A 19,816-nucleotide genomic window follows, 5' to 3' on the forward strand; every position below is an offset into this window, starting at 1 on the left:
TTACTTGAAATAGTCTGCAGTTGGAAAGTTGGATCACCCAATGCTAACTGTAACACATTTTCTAACCATACAAGAAATGGTAACACAAATATACACAATATAAAACGGTTACAAAATAGAATTAATAAAATTCATGATTCTATTTGTTTCTATTTGCTGTAGATGATTTTGACACTGTCACAACTTTTTATATGACCTGAGAATGTGGTTGTTTCTACCTTTACACACATCCTTTCATTCTTTATATTCTGAAATAAAATAAGCAAAAAATAAATAAATAGTTTTTTTAGATTCAGTTAGAAGAGTCAGAGCTTTTCATGTACAGTACACCTGCAGTAAACCTACTGTATGAGTAGGATAGCTGCCTCAAACAAGCAATAAGAAAGCAATAAAAAAATTAAAAGAGCAAAATACAAAAGATAACAAATTTATACAGAAAGTCTTTTGTTCTGCAGAAATGTGAGCTGTGCAAAATCTGTTTATTTTTGTTGCCATCTTTTCAATAACATTTTCCCACCTGATCAATGACCTTTGCAAATATACACAAATTAAACCATAACTGTGGAAATATGTGTAACACATCCTTAGCTGTAAAAAAAATAACCATACAAAAACTATTTCCAAAGGCACTCTCAAAAGCTGCGTGGCAATGTGAAATATAAAAAAATCCACCTTAAGCTGGTAAACAAAACAAGATTAAAATACTGAAATGGCATTAAAATTCATGAGTGATACATGAAAATCAACTAAAAGCTATAATGTTGCTGCACTTCAAACAAGATTTTAAACACTCTCACAGCAACAAGGAGCAAACAAAGCAATAAAATGTAACATGACACCTTCAGGCCACTTCATCCATCACTTTCACTGTTCAGTCTTTAAATTCAATTTCTTCATATAATTTTCAATCATAACTTACTTACACCTTTTTTTTTAAACTTAGCTGCTTCTTTCTACTTATCTTTGGTGACTTGTATGTATGTGGTTGTATGTGAATACGAGAGCTGTGCACTTCTATACTAGATGCTATAACACAGTGAGCTGGGTGGATATAGGTAAGGCTGCCATGCTGGCACTGTGTGCAGAAGTACAGAGGAGAAGGCATCGGTGTGATTAGCAGCAGCAGGATTTGAATGATGACGTTTTCATCGCTGTACTACGGCATCAGCAAGCAGCGATTTCTATTCAGCTTCATCCTTGAGAGTGAACCTGGAAGATGAGGTGGAACAGTCATTGAATGATAGTAAGAGTTCCTGATGGTCAATAAAAATGGTCAGAAATAATGACCATCAAGCTTGAGCATTTGAATAAATGTAAATACAGTCTGGATGAAACCAGATCTCTTCTGCTCACCATTCTGTGACACCAGACACGAGGTTCACCTCAGCCAACTCGAGCTGCACCTAAAGAATGGGAATGTCATGTCAGCATCTGCATGAACACAGTTTCTGCCTGTATTCACAGCATTTCAGAGTGAAAAGATAAAACACATTTATGGAATCAATGCAATTTACGCTACCAGCTAAGGCACAGTGAGGAGATTGGAGTACATTTTACCCAACCGAATCTCAGTGTGCTGTTTGGCAGTATATTTAAAGCCATGTAACAGATGCAGGAAGAGCTACAAATATGATTTCAGTCTGACCTGTCCAATGACGTCTCGGCTTCTGAATGAAGAGGAGTTATTTTTCACTGATACACTGAGGCGTCTGAATCTTATCTCGTCCTTAGGCAGATCATACTCAAACCTTTAAAAAAGTACAAAAAGATTATTAAAACACTAGGTCAGATCTTTAGGGATAACAAAACCTACAAAGGAGAAAAAAGGTAGTGCAACCTTTCATTAAATTCTGGGTTGAGGTCTCTCTTCTTCACTCCTGTTTTTTTCTTAGTGGCCTTGCTTTTATCTGGTAGCAGCATGAGGGAGACATAGCTGTCCACACCATCTTTATGTTGCGACAACAGACCTCTGTGTGGATAAAAAAATAAACAATATAAAAATGAAATATAGCAAAGATGAACAAAAGTTAACTGTAAAAATGTTTTAAGACATGCCAGCAGGGGTGGGAGCACTTTGATGTTTCCCGGGAGTTATTTTGAGTTCATGAACAGTCAACTTCAAAAGCAAAAGTACAACAAGCAAACATGAGAAACTCAGATATAAGTATAAGTTGCAGCTCTCACTCCAAGTATCCACTGGACAGGGGGTGCATTTCCTAAAGATGCTTCATTGTGCGTCTATTGGTAAAGCCCACAATGTCTATGAATATATTTTCTACCTAACAGAAAATCTGCTACCATTAGATCACTCATACCCTGGATAACTCTATTAAAATCTAGCATCTGTTAAATGAACATAAAGCATTAGCCTATAAAATTAACGGTCTCACAGTTCGTGCGAAAAGGTTGTCATATCATATGATGGAGACATTATTTTTCATTTAGTATGTTAGAGCAATACAGTTTCTTCTTCAATATATGGAGCAGTCAACATAGCATGAAATATTCTTTGAGTTATCATTAATAATTTCCCTATTTGTGGGTTTTTCCTAAAGTGTTAGAGACCAACAGAAATGCAGAGCAGAATGTTTTTCAATGCAACAACATACAGGCATTTCTGATGGACTCAGGTGTTGTTTCCATCATGTGCTGAATTCAGTTTTCGTACAGCCACATCAGAAGATGTGCAAAATGAATTCAAAATGATCTTTCTGTCAGTATAAAGTTGGTGAAAATAAACATGAATTTCGTTTATGACCTGTTTTTGACCCCACGCAGAAACATGGTAAGTTTATGATGAAGTTATGATGAGGTTGTGTTATACTATTACAAACACCTTCCTTTAACACAGCCTCAGATGCATAATATTCATATGCAGCACTCATGCGATTTAAATGTTTTGTTTCACACACCTGCAGGCGTGAACGATGACAATGAGCTTTCTCTCTTGCGAGGCGTATGAAAGCGACAGCTTCACCTGCCCGTTTCCAGAACTGCACCCAGAAGCAGCACAGGGCAAAGTCCCTGCACCAATCAAATCCGTCATTTTGGATGCCAGTATCTATAAAACACATCCAGGATAACAGTAAGAGTGCGCAGTAACGAGTCAACTCATTTGCTTTTATCTGTCAGATGTTATCACCTTGAGTTCAGCCCTAAGCAGGATTTGACTTTCAGGTGATGCTCCATCCAGATGGAACCACTGATCCTGAACCAGCTGTGGCTCTGCAAGCAGATTCTTGACAGGAATCACCAGAGATCCCATTGGCTGGTCCCAGCCACTCGACAACTGCGATGCAAAAGAGCGTGAGAATGAAAATCACCCCAATATTAGTACTCTTACATGTAAGCAAATTAAATCTGTACACAGAAATGAATGCAAGAAGTATGGCAAAAGTTAAAAACAGATGTAGATAAATATCTTACTTTCACCACAAGCATATCATGCTTAGGATCATGGACCACAAAGTAGAAAGACTCATTCCACTGAGGACTGGTACTGCGGTCACAGAGCTGATAAAGTGTGATGAAATGATACGATTAATATAGCAGTAAAAAAAGCAATTATCACACTGAGTTGCAGAGCATCATGAGAGAAAGAGCCTCACTTTGGTTTTGTAGGCTGTTTCACCCAGAACAAGCTCAGCTCCGGCTTTTGGTTCTTTTCCACTCTTCTTCAACTATGAAGCAAAAGAGAGGCATTCAAGTTACACAGCACGTGGGATTGTTTCTGTCAACTTGTGCACAGTGTATCAATGAACTGCGGGCGACTTACAGATAATGAATGTGCTCTGTCTATATGGACAAAGAGCAGAGCTGCAGCAGGGACAGCTTTGTTCTTAAAAGCCTGGAGAGACTGAAGCTGCAGCACCTGTGGCATGGAGCACAGCCAGTTAGGTCAGGTGATTATTTTGCAAAGTGAATATACCTTGTGTGGTGCTATGTTGCTCAACAGCATTCTAGGAGGCTGGAGGCATATTACTCCATGTTTAAATGAACAGAGCGAGGCTGAACTGAGTGAGTTTATTAACACGGTCTGGGGGGCCCACCTGCTCCAGTCTGGCTGCATTTGACACTGCAGGAACCCACTCCAGTATCAAGTGAACCTGTCCAGATTTCACGTCCTTCAGAGTGTACCACTGCAAGAGAGACAACGTTTGTTAGAGAAACATGACAAACTCTTTGTACGAGGAAAACAGGCAACACTGAGTTAAAAACACACAGGGTGTGGCTCAAGGTTTGCATGACTAACCTGATCTGTGTACTGTGATCTTATGACCTCATTTAGCTTAATACTGAATCTGTGAACACGAATACAGGCAAATGATTAACAACAACACGAGTTTAAGTTCACATAATATGACCATGTTTACTTCAGGCTGATTTCCAGATGTCAGGAGTTTTAAGAGAAAGGCTTTGTGAAAAAAGCAGTCAATACTGGATTAATAACAATAATGTAAATGGTATTCTCAATTAATTTTATACAGGTGGAAATTTGTTTTAAATAAAACAAAAATGTTTTATCTTTCATTTTCCATGGCTCGAAGTGGAAGCTGCAATCAAGCTAGACCAGTGAAACACAGCACTGATTCTTTAGAGTAGGAAACACACCTTCCTAGAAAGTCATCAGAATCTATATCCTTATCAAATGCTTCAAACTTGATCTCCTGGATGCTGTGCCCTTTCACAACGACCTGTTTAAAAGTAAGAGAAGCAAACATTTGTCAAAAAAACTACTTCAGACAAATCAAAGCTCAGATAATAAACAACAACCTTAAACAGCTTACCTCATACATTTCGTTCCATGTTGGGTTTAGATTCTCCTTGATAACATGGCTCTTGAATGCAACCTCGCCTACGTTGATCTTGACATAGGGATCGCTCTTGCCCTTCACCATCCCCCCCATCAGGTTATCCTTTGCAACCAGATTCTGGGCCTCCAGCAGGTGAATCCTCAGGAGCCCCTACAGCATGAAGACTGCAAGTGTTATACAGAAAGTACCACAGAACAGAGCAGACGTTCATTGGATTTATTAAGTCAGTGTATACATTTCAGTGTGATCCAGATCATTTCTGTCCTTCCCACGGAAGACTGGAAAACAGGAATTTCTTGCTTACTAGCTGTTAATCTGACATTCTTTTGTCACTTTCATAGATAAATCTTTAGAGATAACCATCAATCAGAGATTTGTTTAACTACTTAATGAAAACCTGCTTTTCTTGTTCAAATTAGCAAAGGATCCATCATTAAGAGTATCCTACATTATAAGTTGCGTTTGCAACATGCTCATTTTGTTTTAAGCCTCTAGATGTCCTTCTTCTTCCTTGAAGCTGGTATGACACAACAGAGGGGGCCATTCTAGTAGAGCTCAGAGTAAAATAACAGGAGGAAGAAGGAAAATCCTGCTGTGCAGAAAGAGACATGAGGGGCTGTTTAGAAACCCAAATGATAGGTTGAATCCCAGCAGCATCCATTTATCTAATTATCCCCACCGAATATCTGAGGACACATGGAATCGCTGGGAGGATATTGTCTAATGTGAGGTAATGAAAAAACACAGGCTTAATGGAGCCCTACATTTCAAAACATTAGAATTAGACCTCCAGAATGATCTGAATATGTATATATGAACTCAAAAGCAAATTACATGATACTGCTTTCCTTTCCATGCTGATAACAAACACAGAACTACACCCACCTCTTGAGCAAAGCCCTGGCTCGGGGTTGTGTGTGGTGGAAGAACCTGAGCAGGTTTGGGGATTTCAGGAACCACTTCTGGCTTTTTAGTGTCAGTGGGAAGACTTGCCACTGTGGCGTGAGCAAGATTGCCCAAACTGGAAATTCATTCATATCCAAACACACAGAAAATGGAGAAGATTTTTTTTTCTCATTATGTTTTTTTTTTCAAATTGTTTGTTTGAGGCAAACATGACAAAAATATGAAAAACTGAAGGAACAATATAGTTGTGTTTGCTGTCACGTGGAGCTCACCCTTCTGTTTGCTTTTTCTGTGGTTCAAAGTCTCCTCTGTCTGCTGTGTGGGGCTGTGTGCGGTGCTCTTCTGCATCGGCTGGCTTGTCCACCAGCTGAGCAAAATTACATTAATGTTATGAAGACGAAAACAGACATCTGGGGCAGAGTAACAACTGACTTTTGTGTGATGTGACTCACTGCGGCAGCAGGGGATGGGTCATGTGCTGGTTCAACATGAGGAGCCATCTCTGTAGCAGTTGCAGGATTTGCTTCAGGTTCTTTAGTCTGGTTTGATACTGCAACAGACCTAAGAGCAACATTATTCTAAAAACATGAAAGTCTGGAATAAAGCTTGTCAGACATAATACCATCTGAATGATGCGTCCTGTGCAGTCCTAGTGCAACTATGTCTATATATTTAAGTGGTATATGACATCAAGGAGCACGTTTCCTAAACCTTCACTCACCAACAGGGAGCACATTTAATATCTTCTATTTATTAAGCTTATTTGTGTTTAAATTAAAGGTGTATGAACTGCTTATTTTCCTTAGCAGCACTTCTAACTTTGGTTTTAACTGTTTTTGAATAAGACTACAGTCTCGGGTACAGCAGCATTAGCTTCAACGTGAGATTATAGATTTCACACGCAAATGACTCACTTGTGCGTTGGCATCTCTGAACTTTTTTCCTCCTTGCCAGCTGCTGCGGATGCCTTTTCTGTGTGGGTGCTGGTGTCCTCTTTCTTTACAGTGGTCACAGTCGGCCGTGGAACTTCATCCATCCTCGAGTTAAGAATCTGTTAATGACACATTTTCAGTTGGGGTTCCTTGATGTCAGTCACAGTAACATTAATGTAGAGTGTACATATCTTCATACCTTGAGCTCAGCCCTCAGGAGGATCTCGCTTTCAGGTAATGCTCCATCAAGAGGCATCCACTGGTCCAGGACCAGCTGTGGTTCAGAGAGAAGCTGTCTCACAGGAACTACCAGAGATCCCATTGGCTGGTCCCACGCACTGGAGAGCTACACAGCGAAAGGACACATTTGTGATATCAGTCAGCACTTGAAATGAAGAGGGCAGCAGCAGACTTTAAATGCTATTGTACTGTACTGTGTATTGTACTGTAACAAATTCAGGACATTTACCTTTATGATGAGCATCTCCTCTTTGGGATTGTGTACTTTGAAGTAGAATCCTTCGTTCCACTGAGGAGCACTCGTGCGATCGCACACCTTCAGGCAGAAAATGGATAAAGAATGGTAATAAATTATTTCTCTTTTAAAAAAAAATCAGGTGTGAAGTTATAGTATATTATGTCACATATATTATTAATTTCATACCTTAGTTTTGTAGACTGTGTTACCAAACACCAGCTCAGCTCCAGCCTTGGGCTCCTTTCCACTTTTTTTGAACTGTACACAGAAATAAAAAAGATTAGATTACATGAATAGTTTGAATTCCTTTCATCTATTTTCTTAACTTCTCCAATTTAAGTGTGATCAGAGTTTATCCCAGTAGACATTATTCTCCGTAATTATGACATCCAATACTATCTTATAAAATATAAAGTGTTAAAAGTGGCAATTTTTCACTTTATGTGCGTAAACGAACTCATAATCAAACTGTCTATCATAATGATTTTCACTGTGCAAAATTACAAGGGACTCACAGGCAATGAGTGCGCTCTGTCCACATAAACAAAGAGGAGTGCTGCACAGGGAGTGGCCTTGTTCTGGTAAGACTGCAGAGACAGCAAATGCATTACCTGCAGCAGAGAATCAAATAAAAAATACATTAGTGACTCAGCACCGATGTGCACAGCGAATCAGAGAAGGAGCATTTTGTTTGTGTACAGAAACATGCACTGACTTGGTCTAGGGTGTTATTATGGGACACTGTTGAAACCCACTCCAGGATCAGACGGACACGCCCAGACTTTACATCATTCAAGGTGTACCACTGAAACAGAGGTGCTCAAACATTGGATTACAGTTTATAAATGCACAAGGCGTACACACATTTAGTAAGAAAATATCTACAATACCCACCTGGTCTAAGTACTGGGAGCTGATTATGTCTGCCACGCTGATTTTGAATCTAGTCAACAAAGAAGATTATGCACATTATGCACAATTCCTGTTTCAGCGATTCTGAATTTAGAAACAGTGTTTTGTTTTTTTTACTAGTGTACTGTGATAAACATCATATCATGGTCGACTGACACTGGGTTTTTTTGCCAGTATACACATTTGTTTACCAACTGCTATGCTCAGGTAGTTATCTTAGTGTGATCTGACTCCTCTGACTCAGTTCTGAACAAGTGTAGACCTCCACATTAGCCCCTACCTGCCCAGGAAGTCATCTTTGTCCATGTCTTTATCATACAGCTCCACTTGCATTTCCTGTCCTGACTGAGGCCTCAAAACCACCTTAGAGAACACAAACAAGTTTAGTCAAAGTCACAGATGTTAGGTGGTAACAGGCCTTCTGATTTTATGCAGCCCCTCATACACACCTCATACATCTCATTCCAGACCGGGTTGAGGTTTTCCTTGATCACGTTGCTCTTAAAACTTTCTTCACCGACACTGATCTTAGCGTAAGGGTCACTCTTGCCTTTTGCCATACCCATCACTTTATCTTTGGCAACAAGACTCTGGGCCTCCAGCAGGATGATCCTCAGCAGACCCTAAAGGGAGGGATATTTTCATCCATGCGGCTTTTTAACAAACAGGATTTTGTCGTGCCCTGCTTCTCGTATCTGCTTCTGTAGATCAGTGTGTTGTGATGTTACCTGACTGGCAAAGCTGATGTCTGGGGAAGTATGAGGGGGCTGTGTTATGGCAGGACTTGGTGATTCTTCTTCCGTCTCATCTGGAATTGAATCAGCTGCCTTTTTTTTGGCATCGGCATCTTCATGCGAAGTCACTGAAGAGACAATAGTCTCCACGGGAGGAGTGTCTATTGAGCTCGACCTAAAAACACAGCGATTAGAAATCAGACAAGTTTAAGAGGGAAATCTGGTGGCTAAACAGAAATAGACTTTACTGAATAAATAATCTTACTTGAGCGTTTTTTCTGTCTCCTGTTTCTGCTTAGCAGCAGAAGGATCTGACACCGCAGTCACCTTAGTTTTATCAGCGGTAACAGGACATTTGCTTGGAATCAGCATCTGTAGTTAAATGGACATTGTTCTAAATTAACTATGTTATTTATTACACAGTCATTACACCCGTTGCAAAAACAAATTAGAAAAAGAACAAAAAAATGAGCAAAAAAGGAAATAAAAGAGAGAATTAAAGTCAGAGAAGGGGACTTATCGCGAAAACAAAAGTTAATGATATTCACTTATTCATATGAAATATGTTAAATATTTCGGTCTAAACCAACATAGTTAAAACTGAAGATTGATATTTGTATCTGCAGTGATTTAAATTAAGCATAGCTTTGTTCTGCCACCTCCTTTGGTTGCACTATGCTAACATGGAAAGCCATGGGCAGAGGGCGCAACAGCAAGAATAATAACAAGAATACAGAGCAGGCAACAGTGACAACAGCTATGACACCGATATGTCACATAAAGCAGGATACTAGGAGCTGGAGTAAAGGAGGGTTGCAAAGCAGCTTGCAGGGGTTCAGCAACTAAAGCGGCTCATATAGTGTGCCCTATATGAGCCCTCAGAAACTGTGGACTGGCACTGAGATCAACTGATATGTTGGGACTGAAGCTGAGCTTGATGCTCTGACTCACTTAAACTACAACTATGCTTAATTTAGAAGATAACAAAAAAACAAAACAAACAAACAAAAAAAAGTTGAACTGAAAAACTGAGAGAGACAAAGACTGACATACCTTGAGTTCAGTTCTCAAAAGAATCTGGCTCTCAGGTGAGGCTCCATCCAGATGGAACCACTGGTCCAGGACCAGCTCTGGTTCAGAGAGCAGCTCTCGAATAGGAATAACCACAGAGCCCATGGGTAAGGTCCAGCTGTGGGAGAGCTGGAAAAACACAATATTTGGTATTAACAACTTCTATATGAGAGATCTGTTTACATGAGGATAAGTTTTATAATACACCGAAGTCATCTTACCTTAACAAGAAGAATAGCCTCTCTGGGGTCACGAACCAGGAAGCAGAATGCTTCATTCCACTGAGGTGATGTTGTACGATCACACACCTTAAGACGAGACAAAAGAGTCAATCCATAGAGTTCTTTGCCAATCTTAGTACTGAAAGAGAAGCAGAAGTATCAGGATGAGGGCTTGAAGTCTTACTGTAGTTTTTCGAGACTTTGCTCCAAGAGTTAACTCTGCTCCTACTTTTGGATCTTTTCCACTCTTCTTCACCTGCAGGAAGAGACAACAGTCAGTAATATTTATTTGGAGTCCAAAGGTCAGCTCCTAGTTCTACAGTCTGTCCTACAAAGCAGTATTAAAAGACTTACTGACAATCCATCTGCCTGCTCGACAAACACAAACAGCAGGCCTGCCGAGGGAACTGCCTTGTTCTTGTAGGACTGTTGGGAATAGAACTGAAGAACCTAAAGATGCAGAAAGCAACCGCAGAATATAAATCAAGCTCAGCACAAGGTGTTCATTAATCCGTGGCTTGTTTCGATATTACTGACCTGGTCCAATCTGTCTGACTCTGAGGCTGTTGGAACCCATTCCAATATCAGGTGTACACGACCAGACTTCACATCACTGAGCGTGTACCACTGAAAAATAAAGAGAAATCATTTTAATGTCTGAACTATCTTTAATTAAGTAATTTTAGAGAAAAAGTTCAAGCAGATCTATCATTTGCATTTTTCTAAAATTTCATATGTGTCTGTACCTGAAATACTAAAACTCTATGTAGGTGGCTAATCACATTCCTACAGGCTAACACTGTAGCACATGCCCACCTGATCAGTGTACTGAGCATCAATGAGATCCTTTAGACTGATCTTCAGCCTGCATGTCAACACATACAAGATTAGAATAGATCATGTAGATGGTAATAAGCATTGTGATGCTTGATTTAGATATAGTTACCTGCCCATGAAGTCATCCTTCATGTTGATGTCTTTATCAAAGACCTCCAAATGCAGGTCCTGGCCTGGAAGCTGGGTTAAAATAACCTGAGGGGCAAACCAAGTACACATCTCAAAGGACCCTTTTTAACTAATTACACTGCAACTAAATGAACTACTCAGCCAAAAAGCAGCTGAAGACTTGTCTTTTTAAACTTGGATTTAGATTTTATTTTAAAATGGTTCTCTGGTTCTCTATTTTCTTGTTTTTTGTTTTTATTTGATGTGAACCAGTTGTCTTGAAATAAAATTCCTTACTTAATTACACACAAAAGCGCAGATTATTCTTTAAAATTTTACAGCAATTTCTTACCTCATACATCTCATTCCAGGTGGGGTTAAGATTGCCTTTGATAACTTCGCTTGTGAATGTTTCACCCCCAATGCTGATCTTGACATAGGGGTCACTCTTGCCTTTCACCATGCCTCCCATCAGGTTATCTTTCGGAACAAGATTCTGACCTGCCAACAGGTGAATTCTCAGCAGTCCCTGAAATAAAAATGTGCATTTTAAATTTTTAAAAAATAAAAAAAATACTAGCAAGATCCTAAGAGCTATCAAGTAAAAAGAAAAAAATTACTGGACTGTCCTGTATTACCTCTGTAGCGAAGCTAGGATGGGCAGAGGTCTGCTGTGGGAGCTGTTGGGATAAGCTGGAGGACACATCAGATGGAATGCGCTCTTCGTCTAACCACAGGACCTTTGGTGAAATGGGAAAAAGGAGAAGCAGAAAGACAAAAATTCTTAATTGAATTTGGAATTAATCACTTCCTACACTCCACTTTTTTGTTAGTGTGTTTATTAGACATTATAACAGTGCAGGATCATAGGTCTTAGTCCCATTTACCCTGAGAATCGCATTGAGGTAGATGCGACTGGCTGATCCAGAGTTTTCCAACTGGAACCATTGGTCCAGAGAAAGATTGGAATTTGATAAGAGACGGGACAACGGGATGGTCAGGTTTCCCAGCGTCTGCACACGGTCAGCATCCTTCACCTAATGAAGAAAAGACAGTTCAACACCATCACCCGTCAGATTATCAAAGATGAGTTTTATTGCATAGTAAATGGTACATAATCTCATCATCTACTACCTGAATGTCTATGTCCTGGTTGCGAGGATCGTGGATGAAGAAGGTAAAAGCTTCTTCAAACTCTGGATTAATGGTTGTGTAACAAGTCTAAAGAGAAGACGGACAATGTGCATATGACAAAAAAATAAACAAAACATATCAAGAGAATTTTAAATGGCTTTCCCAGGAGATGTACCTTGCTCTCTCTAGTGACGTCCTTCACAGATAACTGCACCATGGGATTGGGCTCTTTATTTCCCTTCTTCATCTAAAACGTACACAGTTGCGGACAGATATGAATGCAGAGTAAGACACTGACATTCTGTAACCAAGCGCAGCACAACAAATAGATTTATCTACTATTATAAGAACATGAGGTCGGTCACAATGAAAGTATGTGCATGGCTACCATAGCAACAGCACAAATAACTGAAATGAAGCACCGTGCTGCCTGGCACAATCAGGAAGTCTAAGTTTGCAAAGAGAAAAAACAATAAGCCGGGGGTTTTCTTCCAAAGTTTCTTTAACTTTTGTTTTTCTTCTTAAATATATGACAAAATTAGAAGAGTCTGAAAAGTGTGTAACAGTTTTGGATAGAGTTACCCATATTCATCAACAGTGGAACAGACTAAACTGGGTTTGAGGCCAAGGCAACAAACTTGTGGAATGCGAAACAAATAGCAGTTTCAGCTCAGTTAGTTTAACCACACACAGGAAGCAGCTCTGAGCTGTGCACGAATGTGGGCACAGAAAGCACACTTATTTGACTCACAGGAAGCGCCTCAGCCTTATCCAAATAGATAACCAAGATGGCTGAAGAAGGGAGATCAGCATTCTTGTTGGTGATGCTCTCGTTCCTCTTCAGGACCTAGATGATGATTTTACAACATTTCTTTTAGTGTAATTGTTTGACAACAAACACAAGTCTCCTCGATGACACACGAAAAGCTGATCATCAGTGAAAATTAGACACTCAGACCTGCTCTAGTTGATCAGTGCTTGGCAGCAAACTCAACCACTCTAGCCTGAAGTGAACCCGTCCAGAATCTGTGTCCTTCAGAGTGAACCACTGGGAAGACACATTCAGACATACTTTCACCGTCTTATGATTTAAAAAAATCATCCTCAGTGTGGCAAAGATAAAAAAGAAAACTGCTCACTTACATCATCGACAACTATGGATTTCTTCACAATGCCCAAATCCAATTTGGTCCTATAAGGAGGAGGAGTGCAAGACAAGAAGGATTAAAAACAAAATACAGTAGTGCAATTTCAATGATCAACAGAACAGAAAGGAGACTCTGTACATTTGAAGTACTTTTCCCCACTGTTCATGCAGGTGACAAATGAAAGGTGACAACATGAGATTCAACCAGGACATGAATTATGCATATGTACCTGCCCAAGAAATCATCCTTGTCTGGGTCTTTGTCATATACCTCAACCTCCAACTCTTGACCAGGTACTTCATGGACAATAACCTGATGTACAGAACACATATAAGGACATGACGACTGACAAAGGGGCTTGTATGGAAGCTGTCTGCAGCCTCGTGAATGAAAATGAACAATGCCAGTGACTGATATATCAGGAGAAACACTCAAATACAGAACAAAGTGAAATGATGTGTGAAAGACAACATTTTCCAATTTACGTGCTGATGGTTTACAAAGAAAACAAAAAACCTTTCTCCTCACCTCATACATCTCTCCCCACTTGGGGGCATCTGTGTTGTCAATGTGTTTGGAGGTGAAGGTCTGAGGTCCCACCCTTAATATGGCGTAGGGGTCAGACAAGCCTGCCATGACCCCTTTCACATAGTTGTCCTTGGCTACTAGTTTCTGTGCCTCCAGTAGGTGGATGCGTACAACACCCTGAGAGAGGAGAAGAGGTTCATATACTAGTGTTTTAAAGCTTGAAGTACAATTGTAGTCTGAATGTGCAGATGAATATTCAGGCCTTACCCTGGGCAAAGGAGAGCGTAGCTGGGCCACAGGCAGGCCAGGAACCAGCGGGACAACCAGGCGGTTGGGCAGCACCAAGAAGGAGGCAATAGCATCCATAATCATGCTGTCTGACATGACACTAAAACATAGAACAGAGTAATATTTCAGTGGCAGCACTAAAAATCATTTAATTTTCATTGTACAATAAAAGTAAATTATTGAAACGACATTTTTGAAGGGAAAATATTGTACTTTCTTTAGTTTCTCTTATAAATATACTGTTAATGTTGCATGCACATCTTAAATATGACAGAAGTTTCAAACAATGAAGTCAGCCTATGTACAGGTGATTCCTCTGAGCCAAACGATCTTGATCAGGCTCACGTCACTAAAATGTTCATCTCTTGCAAGCAGAGAGAAGCCCCGCCCACTTGTCTGTTTATGAAGGGCATTCAATTAGCAGAAATTTGCCTTGAATTTGCAGAAGGGAAGAGAGGTAAAGCTAAACTGTGGGGCTTTACAAAATCACTGCATAGGATGAGTAGGGATTATTTTTAACTGTGAATCATGATCATGCAAAGCTTCTTGAATAGCGTACATGAAGTTGGAAACATTTAGTTGGAAACAAGCAGACTTGGTTCCCTTTAAAGGCTATGGTTATTAATAATGTGTAAAGCAAGATTTTTTTCAGCATGACTCACTTCAGTCCAGGAATGTCCAACAAATTAGTCAGTCCAGTCCAATTGATGTCTAGTTTCTGGGAAGAGATAAGAAGGAACCGTGTAGAGCAATCTTTAAGGACTGATAGCAAACCAATAGCATACAAGACTATAGGACACGTGTTATTGACAGAAATGGGGGTTGGAAGGTGCAACAAGAGAAGGACTAATGGAGGTGAATTGTAAATATAAATTGACCTACAGGCCGACGGATGAAAAACATAGAGACTGCACCCACAATGGGCACATCTCCAATCAGAGGCTCAAGGATCACTCGCATCATCCCGTGTAGCTGAAGCAAAAGAGAAACAGAAAGGCCAATTATCACTAAATAAAGAAAAGCAGATTTTCTTTGTATTTTACTGAATTCTGGGTCTTTAGATTGGCATTTAAAAGCTTTACATGAAATGGTTGTCTAATAATGTCACCACATAGTAGTTTTAAGCTTGGATAAGAAGACAAACCTGTATGCCTTTGACTCCAGCTTTGCAGAAGTACCGTTTCACTTCAACATTGATCTCCACGTTGCCAACGTAGCTGAAGATATAAGCACAAAAATGTCACCAATATGAGCACCCTGGAAACATTCCAGTAAAGAGAGAGTAAAAAGCAAAAGAGTAAAAAGTCACCTAATATACAGATCCAGCAAGACTTGTCCCTTGTCATTTTCTGTGTGTGCCTTGATCCCTACAACCTTCATGGCCTAAAGCAAACATAAAGGACATTTGTTTGAACAGTATAACTCCATCATGCATCACTTGTGTGGATCTTTGCTGCAAATCCATAGCATTGTGTAAACTCTCAGTGTCATCACCTTGTCTCCCATGTCCACCTTGGTAAAGCTGAGGGTCTGGAGGTGGCTGCTTGAGGCTCGGATAGAAGGAGCGATGGTTTCTACCAGCAGCTTCTCGAGGTACTGGCCGACAAAGGGCCACACCTGCTGCAGGACCTGGCCAGGATATCAAGCACATGCTTTAATACGATGTTTTTATCTTTCATAAACATAACCGAGACGACTGCTTCAAGTAAACTTTCGCCTTCTGTTTGAAATACCAGAAAGAATGACAGAGACAGCTGCAGTGTACCAAACCTCCTCAGCTGTTAGTGTTCTTGTTTGGGGTCACAACATGCTGTATGACATCTGTGGTCTAGATGTGGTTCTTTCTGCACAATATTAATACCGCTATGTAAACCTGTGCAGTCTTCAGTCTATTGTCAATGAGAAAGAATCTAAAAACAGAGCACAGTTTGCTTGCGTGCCTCTGACTTTGTCAAAAAAACAAAAACCCCACAGTTGGTTAGAGTCTGGCATAAGTGGAGAATGAGTCATCAGCTGCCTGCTCTTATGGCGCATGAAGCCTGAGCAGTAAAGCAATCTGCTGACCTCCCCTCCAGTAAGCAGTCTCAAACCTCTGCTTTGTCTGCTTTCTAATGCTTACGTTTTGTGATCCTGCTATCTTGAATGCTTTTTATTTCTTTATGTCTGTATTAGAGGCCTTTCTCTAGGCTAGAAGAGCTAGAAGGAGATGGGGGTGGGGCTGCAGGGTTTCTTTTTAGTTTGGAGAGCTATGTGGCTCCTCCTCTTTCCTGTGAGTCTGGTAGGCTGCAATGAAATGGAAATGTTGAGTGGGCTGCCTGGCACCGGGCCTCCCCTCTGCAGTACAGACAGAGTGGCCACAATGGTGGGGGTGTGGCCTTTTTTCCACTAAGGTAGCAACAGTACTTATCAGCAAGCACACACTAAGTGTCAATCAACACAACAGCTGGGCTGTTGAACAGCGTGTGTTTGCTGGGCTTGAGGGGAAATGGACAGTTGTACAATAAAATGATGAAGAAAAAGAGGAACTTGTTGATGTTTTACCTTATTCAGCCATTCAACCTTCTCAACATCCGGAAAGTTTACCTGAAGGATAGAAACAGAGGGCAGGGACACGCTTAAATTTTATATAGAAACTGATAAACAAACAAGAGGAAAGGGAAATGATTCATTCACAGATGACCGGTAACTTTGTTGCTATCACAACAGTGCTCTCTCCCTGAGGGTTCAGACTGAAAAAGCTTTTCAAAAACTATACAAAAAAATGGATGAAGATATGTTATATAAAAAGATCACTTTAAAAATGATGTGGCTATTACACATTAAGCATTGTAAGTCAGTTGTCAAGATACTCTTGCAATATATGTGCTTGAAGTGTTTCCCCCCATGTATATTTCATAGGTTTCTCTCAGACAAAGCACTGCCACGTGACAATGTTGAGAAATCTGTTTTGAACCTTTCAGTGAGGAGATGCATTCTGTCTGGTTATGCACGCAATCATTTTAATCACTCCTGAAACAGGAACCCACAGAACCTCACTTGGGTGTGGCCAGATACTCCTAGATGACAGAGGCACATGTGGGTTTCTGAATTTGCGTTCTGTCTACAATTACTACAAAGATGTACTATAGACTGCAGGTCTAGTGCCCTCACACATTCTCCATTCAGTTTTGATTAGACAGTTTGAGTGTTTTTGGAGCTGTTTTTGAAGCAACAATCCCCTTGTGTGCTTTTAGACATGTTTCGTTTTAAAATTAAACACGTGTGCAATGAATTTAGGAAGTGTCTTTGTATGAAAGGAAGAGGGACAAAGAGTTCTACAAAACTGCATACTCCTTTGAGGAGCTAAAGAGCAACGGTGCAGCAAAGTTTTTCAAGGCTATACTAGGCTGTGGTGCATGCCATAGTTCCATTGCAGCAAATAATAATTACTGGTTGGGGATAAATCACTCAAAAATACTCATTACACCCTACAGTAGCCTCTGTAGTGGTATTGTGATTGCATGGTTCAGTGCCAGGCTTTGCTTGATTTGTGTAATGTAAGGTTACTCTAGGCCAAAGTGGGCTAAGGGGGAGACAGTGCAGCAGCAGAAAGTTTAATATGCTCTCAGACCATCAGGTACATTCATGTCTTACCCATGCAGGAAGGTCTCGCTTGATTTTGGACACTCTCGTGGATGTGTACTCTTGCTCGTTGTCGAGCAGCTGTATGGCTGACTTCAGGCGCGTCTCCTTGCCTTCTCGGGCATGTTTCCATCCCGTGTAGATCATCATGCCGAACACCAGCAGACTGGTGCTGACCCGATAGTATCCGGCAAGGTAGACGGGCAGCAAGGCACCCAGGCATTTCCCAAAGGTCCAGAGTACCGCCACTGCACTTATCCCCTTGGGTTTGTCAGTTTCTGCCTCCACGTTACTCATGGCTTTCTTCTCGCGGTCGCCTGTGCTCGGACACTCGGCGCCCTTGGATTCGCTCGGCTCCGGCTTGTCGCTCTGCATTATGGTTATCTTCTAAAACCACTAAAATACCGCAAGGCTGTTCGCTGAATGATATTTGCTGTCTTTAAAACGGCGATCGAACTTCCCTAACACTTAATCTGCGGTTTCATGACTCGTGCGAGCCACTGCCTGAACAAACGCACCGCCGCTAATTCGCCGTTCGCGAGTGTTGCATTTTATACGGACTACAATTAAAATGTGATCGCGATCGCTGGATTGGATCGGTAGTATTGATTGAGCACAGATCTCGGAGAAGTCCCCGAAAGCTACTGCTCACCCAGTCCCGTTAGCTGGATAAAAACACGCCCACTAAAAAGGCGTTTTTGACTGTTTGCTGCGTCAAATTACCCAGTCACTGTTATTACTGCAGCATTATGTAGAAGTTCGTAAGTTTTCTATAATCAAACTATCCGAAAAAAAGGGTATATGTCTGATGAAGCACAGACCACCCATTAACTCAACAATACACGCTTGGAAATACTTCCTACTGCTTTATCATCTCTCCCCAAACCCCCAAATAGCGCACAGGCTATTGCCATGATTTCAGTAAGCAGGGTTGGATAGTAACTAATTACATGTAATTAGGATTACGTTATCAGATTATAAAAAATAAGTAGTATAGTAAGTAAAGATTAACTGTGATAAATTTGCAGTAAGATTATAATTCAGTTGTTAAGAATTGTCTTGAACACACAAATTTGGAAACACTTGCATTTAAAACTGCTTGAAGTCGATACTTTTTTTTCCTCCTCTTGGCACAAAATGAAGCACTTTCTAAGAGACACCACGTGCCCACACTTTTCATTATCATGCGGTTTCTAAAGCATGGCCACTTGATTGAGTAGATAATACCCTACCCCCCACACCGAGAACTGCCCCAGTTCTTGGTGGCATAGATTCAGCAAGGTGCTGGAAACATTCCCTTCAGATTTTGGTCCATATTATTATATCAGATTTGTTGGTTACACATCCATGATGAGAAGCTCCCCATCTACCAAAGGTGCTCTCATGCATTGAGTTGTGATGACTGTTGAGGAAATTTGAGTAAAGTGAACTTGTTCAAGTTCATGTTTAAGAAACCAGTTTGCTGTCCTTTGTGACATGAGAGGACAGGTACACCATGGACATGATAGATAATATTCAGGTAGGGTATATGGCACCAGTGATGCACAATTGGTCCTAAAGGCCCAGAGAAAATATACCTCCACACTGTTACACCACCACAAACACAAACCACTGATAGAAGGCACGATAGATCCATACTTCCAGGTTGTTTGTCAGGTTCCAATCCTACAAACCAGCAGAAATCGAGACTCATGAGACCAGGAAATACTTTCCAAACTTCAGTTGTACAATTTTGATGAGCCCATGCAAATTTCAAACCGTTTCCTGACCTTTGCTGGCTGGAGTGATATCATCTGCTGCTGTTCACTATTTTATTTTCAGAGGTGTTCTTCTGCATACCTTTGTTGTTAAAAGTGGTTTTCTGATTTCCTGTTACCTTCCTTAAAGCTTGAAGCAGTCTGGCCATTCTGCTCCGACATCTGACTATTTTACAACCACTTTACAACTTTTTATTCTGCCAATTTCAATGCCCACTTTGAACTAGACATTTGCATGAATGAACAATTAAACAAGCATACCTAATAAAGTGGGTGTATTTTAAAAGCTAGTACGGGCTTGCATTTGAACCACTTTCCCCAAAATAA

General features: G+C 40.5%; 1 protein-coding gene across 1 annotated transcript; it reads right to left on the bottom strand.

The window, feature by feature from the left end:
* Positions 1–458: 458 nt before the first annotated feature.
* Positions 459–18,404, bottom strand: LOC308402898 (uncharacterized protein). The gene is made up of 52 exons (XM_080892034.1): positions 17,745–18,404; positions 16,653–16,694; positions 15,606–15,740; positions 15,421–15,494; positions 15,256–15,328; positions 14,994–15,083; positions 14,774–14,829; positions 14,091–14,211; positions 13,824–14,000; positions 13,525–13,607; positions 13,291–13,339; positions 13,106–13,195; positions 12,899–12,994; positions 12,323–12,394; positions 12,148–12,234; positions 11,901–12,050; positions 11,652–11,753; positions 11,366–11,542; positions 11,015–11,100; positions 10,885–10,933; positions 10,606–10,695; positions 10,423–10,518; positions 10,253–10,324; positions 10,069–10,155; positions 9,830–9,976; positions 9,042–9,148; positions 8,771–8,951; positions 8,492–8,665; positions 8,323–8,405; positions 8,025–8,073; positions 7,846–7,935; positions 7,646–7,741; positions 7,317–7,388; positions 7,122–7,208; positions 6,852–6,998; positions 6,635–6,771; positions 6,173–6,281; positions 5,993–6,087; positions 5,700–5,835; positions 4,788–4,964; positions 4,612–4,694; positions 4,253–4,301; positions 4,050–4,139; positions 3,776–3,871; positions 3,609–3,680; positions 3,427–3,513; positions 3,143–3,289; positions 2,913–3,061; positions 1,838–1,969; positions 1,646–1,748; positions 1,354–1,403; positions 459–1,209 (listed from the first exon to the last, which is right to left on the bottom strand). Exons 1-52 carry the CDS (start codon positions 18,105–18,107, stop codon positions 1,182–1,184), a joined length of 5,490 nt encoding a protein of 1,829 aa, XP_080748160.1. The 5' UTR covers positions 18,108–18,404; the 3' UTR covers positions 459–1,181.
* Between the last annotated feature and the right edge of the window lie 1,412 nt (positions 18,405–19,816).

This window comes from Rhamphochromis sp. 'chilingali', assembly GCF_963969265.1.
Source record: "Rhamphochromis sp. 'chilingali' genome assembly, chromosome: 9".
Taxonomy (NCBI): Eukaryota; Metazoa; Chordata; class Actinopteri; order Cichliformes; family Cichlidae; genus Rhamphochromis; species Rhamphochromis sp. 'chilingali'.

Coding starts and splice junctions, on each gene's coding strand:
- LOC308402898 (XM_080892034.1), bottom strand. CDS start 18,107: ATGCAGAGCGACAAGCCGGAGCCGAGCGAATCCAAGGGCGCCGAGTGT. Junction 14,001..14,090: donor TACGCTCTCCTTTGCCCAGG/GTAAGGCCTGAA, acceptor CTCCTCTCTCAG/GGTGTTGTACGCATCCACCT. Junction 9,149..9,829: donor TTTTGAGAACTGAACTCAAG/GTATGTCAGTCT, acceptor ATTTAACTACAG/ATGCTGATTCCAAGCAAATG.